The sequence below is a fragment of the Stegastes partitus genome, unplaced genomic scaffold, assembly GCF_000690725.1.
Source record: "Stegastes partitus isolate 25-593 unplaced genomic scaffold, Stegastes_partitus-1.0.2 Scaffold2154, whole genome shotgun sequence".
In the NCBI taxonomy this organism is placed as follows: Eukaryota; Metazoa; Chordata; class Actinopteri; family Pomacentridae; genus Stegastes; species Stegastes partitus.
This window is the reverse complement of record NW_007579885.1, coordinates 42,768-50,633: the sequence shown is the minus strand read 5'-3', so window position 1 is coordinate 50,633 and position 7,866 is coordinate 42,768. Positions and strand designations below refer to the sequence as shown.

The 7,866-nt window shown below is 42.2% G+C and overlaps 1 protein-coding gene across 1 annotated transcript in view; it reads left to right on the top strand.

Moving 5' to 3' along the window:
• Nucleotides 1-377: 377 nt before the first annotated feature.
• scai (suppressor of cancer cell invasion) overlaps nucleotides 378-7,866 on the top strand; it is a 36,235-nt gene continuing 28,746 nt past the window's right edge. Inside the window, exons 1-2 of the mRNA XM_008304182.1 lie at nucleotides 378-690; nucleotides 2,539-2,663. Coding sequence (XP_008302404.1) covers nucleotides 2,557-2,663 — 107 coding nt within the window. The 5' untranslated portion in view covers nucleotides 378-690; nucleotides 2,539-2,556. The remainder of the gene's footprint in view (nucleotides 691-2,538; nucleotides 2,664-7,866) is intronic.

Sequence of the window (7,866 nt, the reverse complement as noted above, 5' to 3'; positions counted from 1 at the left end):
GGACAATAATAATTTTAATATAAGACGTAATGATATCATCCTTTAATTATTATGAAACATATATATTACATGTGGTATAATACTAATTATGATTATATACAATAACATAAACATAATTACAGTTACTATAATGATATTATTGTTGTTTTTGTTATTATATAGGCATGGTAAATTATTAGTTTTATTAATAATACTAATAGTAATATCAACACCTGTCTTTCTTTTATTGTGTCTTGCTAATTATGTCATTCAGTGTATGTTGTACGTTCATATGAACGTATTCAAATATGTGGAAAAAATAAAAAATAACAATAAAAGAACACTTTTTAAACAAGTGAAAGCGGCTCTTATTTTGAAAAGGTTGACCCGGCAGCAGCTAGCCTGTAGCCGTGCAGCAGAGCCAGCGGCTGTCCGTCCTCTCTCTCCCGGCGCCCGGAGGCTCCCTGCTGTCTTCTCGGCGGTCTGTCACAGGACAACAGCCCTCCATTCAGAGCGGACCGGCTCTGGCAGACAGCGGTCCCGTCCACGCTGCGGGGACACAGGGCTCGTTAGACGGCGGTCCGGCGGCACTTCCACGCACTGAGATGCCAACAAAGTCGCACTTCACCCACAGAGCTCGTCGTGGCTTTTGCACTCATTTTTGAGAAGCATCTCTGTGCTCCTGTTCATCACCGTTAGCCGGCTGCCGAGGTAAGAACCGACGAGAGCCTCCGTGACCTGCCTCCAGCAGCTCATGCACACATTACGGACTGCTGGACTCACCTTAATGAGGCGATGGGAAGCATACACAGAGATAGCATTGTTGTAGCTTACGGCCCATTTAAGCTTTTGTAGATGAATTGATATTTGTTTATATTGCAGCTGACTTGGCTAACCAGCGACATTAAAAACACCCAATAACTGAGAAACACCAGCAAGCCTTCACCGTGGCCTTTTGGATTTTTTTCCTGTGTATTTGTATTGACATGCTTCTCATGCAGCCTCTTTCAGTCAGAGGATTTATTCCGTCTTGCCTCTTATTATAGGTGTTATAGGTGCCACAGTCAAAGAAATCTTTCTCTGAAACGGTCTGCCAGATTCTGTAGGGATCGCTCTGCATGCTTTATCAGTTCAGACACTGACATGAACACAAGGCTCGCCGGTGTCTTTGTAGATAATAACCTGGTGGGTGAGCCGTAGTCAGACAGGCTCAACATGATGAACAGCAGACTGGCCACACAACCCCTGCCCTCCATGCTGCAGAACTCTTCAAAAGCTTTAGGCGTTAAAAATAAAGCGAGGATGCTGTTTTACAAATACTTAACTACACAAGGTATAATATAAGGTAGGAGTTCTCATTGGTACAGCTGGTACAAGTTTGTCAGGGACTTGGCAGGTGGGTTGTTCAAGGCGTCCTGGAGACCTCGCTGCAGTTTTTCCGTGGATTTAGGTTGTCTCAGTGTCTTGATCCCTTCATGCACGCCCAGACCGACTCCTTGATGTTGAGATCAGGGCTCTATGGGGGACACACCATCTGTTGCAGGGCTCCTTGTGGCTGAAGATCTGATCGATTCGTCTTCCAGTTGTTTTCTCAATGAATCAAAAATGTTCAACGTAGTTCCCTGCAGTCTAAGCTGGAACTTTCAAATGTCCTATTTTGTCCCCCTCAGTCCAAAACCTAAAGATAACCACTTTAGAGTCCTATCAATCCAAAGAAACCGCTAATTCACACGAGAGGCTGGAACCACAACATTTTTTGGTGTTTTTATTTTTTAAAATGAGTTTTTCTGCACCGAGGCAAAACAAAAAAATATTACAAATCGCCTCAGCTTTGATCACCTCTTGCTTGTTGTTTGTCTGATCGATAGAGTGCTGTCTTACATCAGCCCTTGAGCTGTTTGAGTTGGTGGTTTTATGTGTAACCCTAACTCTAGATGCAGATTAATCATTGAACTGACTAATTATTACAGCTCTATGGACGTTAGCTTAAATGAATAATAATCTAAATGTATAATATACCTTAAACCTTGGGACAGTCCTGTATATAGGCACACACACAGTCACCCTTTCTCATAGTCAGACATTTCCGTAGCAGAATACTTCTTATTGACTGTAAACGCTTTTAACAGGCCACAACGTTAGCTGAACACTATGACCTGACTGTGTGCTGCCTTGACCTGATTGCACATCCGTCTTAGCAAACTGGAGGTTGCAGCACTGTGAGAATGAAATCTGGGACAGCCCAGGTCAACCTAAAAAAGGTGACCATGTGACGCACTTCCTCCATAGTCTGTTATTTCTATTCATATTAAAGTAGGGCACCTATGAGACACTTGGATATGTTCAATCGGTTTAGTGAAAAGAATATGAATATCGACATGTTGGATGTTAGTAGGTTGTTGTGACTGCACGAATCTTATTTTAGACACATTAGCAAATTTGCATTGGTAAAAATAGTACTTCTCTCTGATTGCAGATTCCAGTATTTGATTGTATAACTTGTGTGTATTTTTTAATTCAAGACCTCTCAACAGTCTTTTCCTTTTTGTTTGAAATCAGGTGTGAAAAGTCAGTGTCATGACTGGAGCTGAGACCGAGGATGATATTCCATTAGGCGAAAGGAAGACTGTCACAGATTTCTGCTATCTCTTGGATAAATCCAAACAACTCTTCAATGGGCTACGGTTAGTTTTAACTCACTCTGTTGTATTCCATCTGTTTCTGTGTGTGGGAAATAAATGCAATGAAAAGGAGTGCAAAGAGCCGGAGGAAGTGTGTTTGCTTTAGATTGTTCTGCAACATTCAGCACCAGTGTATGTGCCTTTGATGTTAGGGTGTGGAGTTCAGGGTGGTGGATGGGTGTGTGCTGCATCTGACTTGCATGGCTACAGTTTGTGTACTTTCCTGTCCTCAACTGGTACTGTAGTCTGACCAATATATGTTTTTTAAGGTGTATACTCAGTCTTATTTTTGATAGCTCAATATACTGGCCAAAAAATGTGCTTTAGGCCAAAAAGAAGAAAAAAAAGACATTACAATTTTTGATGGGCATCACTTCCATATTTTTAGAAAGGTCTAATCAAGATATGAAGAGTTCATTTGCACAAACAGATAACTCCATTTTTATAGACTTTCAGAATACTTGTTTTTTTGTTGTTTGCCGGAGATAATATCAATCAAACAGAAGTTGAGTGGATTTGACTCAGTAGAAATTACATGACAAAAAGAGATAACTTCAGTTTGATTGATATTGTCTCAGGTGCACGATGGAAAAGTGGGTTTTCAGAGGGTTGGTGAAGATGGAGTTATCTGTTTTTGCAAATGAACTCTTCATATGCACTGAGCCAAGTATCATGCAAAGGAAAACTTGTTATATTGTCAACAATAAAGAGACAAACCACTAGTACAATATTGTCACTGAACGTGTTTCCACTGCACCAGCTGTAACTGTACTGACTAGCAAGTACCACATATATTTACTACTATGCAATTAATTACTTATTAATTTCTCCGCTGTCAAGCCATGGCATTAGCTAATTTTATGTCTGACTAATTTAGCAACAGATGAAGGAGGAAATGGTAGAGCCTTTGTTTATCTACTGGCTAGAACTGTCTTAAGGACAAACAAGTTTGTCAGCCAAGACCATTCAACTTGCTGTTAAGTGCATAAGAGAGCTGCTTTGATACGGCTGAGTCGACTACTGCCAGCCTTATTTAGGTTATACAAACTTAGAAATGAGGTGGCACGGTTCATTATCATTAATGTATTACATGTGAAAATGAGACAGATCCACAGACGTCAACTCCACTCTACTCTGCAGTGGTCAGCTGAGCTGTGATGCATTCTGTGTTCGGGTCTTGTTAGCAGTTGAGTCGCTTTGTTCTCTGGTGGACAAGACACACAGTAGCAATCCTGGCAGTATCCTTTACGTTACTTCGATTTCTTCTTGTTTGCCAAAATAAACGCANGCGCATGCGTGGCTTAGGCCTTTGCATCAAAAGCATCTGATTCAGACGACACAGCTGACGTCATTTCCTGACCAACCAAGGTCTTACATAGGGTCAGTTTTCGTATACTTTAAAGACTTTGCTTATTCTACATTGCTCCTGAGTGATCTTGAACGAAAGCCAAGCCAGTAAGTACCAAACAGCCAACATGAAGAAAAGAAGCAGCTCAAAGGAGAAGAAGATGCTGGAGCTCACGGTGGATACACTCCGCCCACCCATCGAGTCATTTTTTCACAGTCTGAAATCGGACCAGTGGAACCTGCTATTGTGACAAAGCCCTTATAGCGGAGCTATTTTTAAAGATCGTTTGCATGTGCGTAAAGGCGATCTTAAAGTATCTGGAAGACTCTGACATCGAAAATTTGAGGCAAGTGTTCCGTCTGCTGTAGCCGATGTACTTCCTCAAAGTTTCACGGAGGTTTTCCATGTAGCCAATGAAGTTGTCAGCAACAGTTCAGAGCAGCTGACTGACCTTGTTGCTAAAGAGGTGATTAAGGGTTGAAAGTCTTACTCTTGCAGCGAGGCCACGGGAGTGAGTCCGGCAGATTACCATTCTGTTCCAGCTAAACGGCTGAACACCTTGGTAACCTCTGCTTGTAAAATGCTTCAGGCTTTTAAGGGGAAAGTCCATCCCCCCAGGAAACCATCAAAAGCCATCATGGTGGAGGCTGATAAAATCCCAGTGTGTCCTGTGGAATCAGAAAGCTCCTCTTTAAGTTCAAGGGACAGCGCTATTGTGAGCACGTCTAAAGTTGTCCAGAATATAATAAGGACAGCGGTCAATGAAATCACCAACCCGCTTACTGAAGACATGATGCATTATAGCTATGATGAGGTGGAAAATCACATTTCTCAGGAGACTGAGAAGATTTCCACTGACATCAGCGCTACAATTGTAGATCAGATGTCTTCATTGGAAGATATGACGGGGAAAGTAAAGGCGTTTTTGGCCAAACAGTTTGTGAAGGCATCACTCTTTCGCATTTTGGCAAAACCTGGCGTCAACCTCCAGAGAAACACCAAAGTTGAAAGCAACGAGTCAGTGCAGGAGAGCATCGAATGTGTCGACTCACTGCTTGAAACTGAGGAAAAGGAAGAAGACGAGAAGGGGATTTGCCTGGAAAAAGGCAAAACCCTTCACTTTATAGGGGCGCTTAAGGAGCTCATGTACAACAGAGCTTCTCGTTCAATGCTGCCGGAGATTGTCCCTAAACAGATCAGAAGGACAAGTGAGTGTCTGTCTGTGGACATTCATCGCAAAATCTGTCTGTTTCTGTCCCTCAACAGGTGGTGGTTGGCCACGCAGAATGAATGTACCTCGGAGGACTCTTTCGCTGTCACCTGAGACAACACCGGTTGAACAAGAAGATGTGAACAAAGCTGAAGTTGCTACCAATGGCAGGCAGCACCTTGCATGGCAGCTCTGTCACCATTGGTGTATGAATGTGTGTGTGAATGGGTGAATGAGAAACACGCACTTATATAGCGCTTTGGATAAAAGCACTATATAAGTGCAGACCATTTACTATAGATTTTAGGGTAAAGAGGTTTGTTTCAGGGTTTTATTGTTAACATTATATATAATATATACGAATAGTAGTAGTAATAATCACAATAATTTTAAAAAAGGAATTAGAAATCGAACAAAAAATAGCAATAATATAGTAATACTACTACTACTAAAAAAATCATAATTAACAATAAAAAATAAACAATAATAATAATATATAATAATAATAACAATACATTTTTAAAAATCATCCCTTCCTCCACTGCTGTCCAGGCTAGTTCTAGCAGTATGATTCTCATAAAGTTTGTGAGAGGCCCGGGTTCAAATCCCGGACGAGCCCTGTCAGTGTTTTGGAGGAAGTGGTGGCTCAGCAGTTTAGGCTTTGGGCATAGTTTAAAAAAAAAAACAGTCCTTAACATCTTCTGACAAAATGATTAAGGTTGAATTTGAGGGTTTAATACACATTTCAACAAATATGAATCTGCAGTCACACATTCCATAAAGGCTGTTATTCACTATTAGCATCTTTCCTATTTCTGCTTTGGGTTTTGTTTTTTTTAATGGATCTATGGCAAGGTGGAGCGGTGGTTAGCACCGTTGCCTCTCAGCAAGAAGGTCGCCAGTTCGCGTCCCGATGAGGACATCTGGGATCTTTCTGCGTGGAGTTTGTCTCCCCGTGCAGCGTGGATTCTCTCCGGATTCTCTCCGGGTTCTCCAGCTTCCTCTCACAGTCCAAAAACATGTTGAGGTTAATTGGTGATTCTAGATTGTCCGTTTTTCAATTTGTCAATGTCCGGTTGTCTGTCTCAAAGTGTAACCCTGCGATAGACTGGTTACCTGTCCAGGGTCACCTGTCCTGAGTCAGCTGGGATAGGCTCCAGCCCCCCGCGACCCTAATGAGGATTAGGTGGTGTATAGATAATGGATGGATGGATGGACGGACAATAATAATTTTAATATAAGACGTAATGATATCATCCTTTAATTATTATGAAACATATATATTACATATGGTATAATACTAATTATGATTATATACAATAACATAAACATAATTACAGTTACTATAATGATATTATTGTTGTTTTTGTTATTATATAGGTATGGTAAATTATTAGTTTTATTAATAATACTAGTAGTAATATCAACACCTGTCTTTCTTTTATTGTGTCTTGCTAATTATGTCATTCAGTGTATGTTGTACGTTCATATGAACGTATTCAAATATGTGGAAAAAATAAAAAATAACAATAAAAGAACACTTTTTAAACAAGTGAAAGCGGCTCTTATTTTGAAAAGGTTGACCCGGCAGCAGCTAGCCTGTAGCCGTGCAGCAGAGCCAGCGGCTGTCCGTCCTCTCTCTCCCGGCGCCCGGAGGCTCCCTGCTGTCTTCTCGGCGGTCTGTCACAGGACAACAGCCCTCCATTGAGAGCGGACCGGCTCTGGCAGACAGCGGTCCCGTCCACGCTGCGGGGACACAGGGCTCGTTAGACGGCGGTCCGGCGGCACTTCCACGCACTGAGATGCCAACAAAGTCGCACTTCACCCACAGAGCTCGTCGTGGCTTTTGCACTCATTTTTGAGAAGCATCTCTGTGCTCCTGTTCATCACCGTTAGCCGGCTGCCGAGGTAAGAACCGACGAGAGCCTCCGTGACCTGCCTCCAGCAGCTCATGCACACATTACGGACTGCTGGACTCACCTTAATGAGGCGATGGGAAGCATACACAGAGATAGCATTGTTGTAGCTTACGGCCCATTTAAGCTTTTGTAGATGAATTGATATTTGTTTATATTGCAGCTGACTTGGCTAACCAGCGACATTAAAAGCACCCAATAACTGAGAAACACCAGCAAGCCTTCACCGTGGCCTTTTGGATTTTTTTCCTGTGTATTTGTATTGACATGCTTCTCATGCAGCCTCTTTCAGTCAGAGGATTTATTCCGTCTTGCCTCTTATTATAGGTGTTATAGGTGCCACAGTCAAAGAAATCTTTCTCTGAAACGGTCTGCCAGATTCTGTAGGGATCGCTCTGCATGCTTTATCAGTTCAGACACTGACATGAACACAAGGCTCGCCGGTGTCTTTGTAGATAATAACCTGGTGGGTGAGCCGTAGTCAGACAGGCTCAACATGATGAACAGCAGACTGGCCACACAACCCCTGCCCTCCATGCTGCAGAACTCTTCAAAAGCTTTAGGCGTTAAAAATAAAGCGAGGATGCTGTTTTACAAATACTTAACTACACAAGGTATAATATAAGGTAGGAGTTCTCATTGGTACAGCTGGTACAAGTTTGTCAGGGACTTGGCAGGTGGGTTGTTCAAGGCGTCCTGGAGACCTCGCTGCAGTTTTTCCGTGGATTTAGG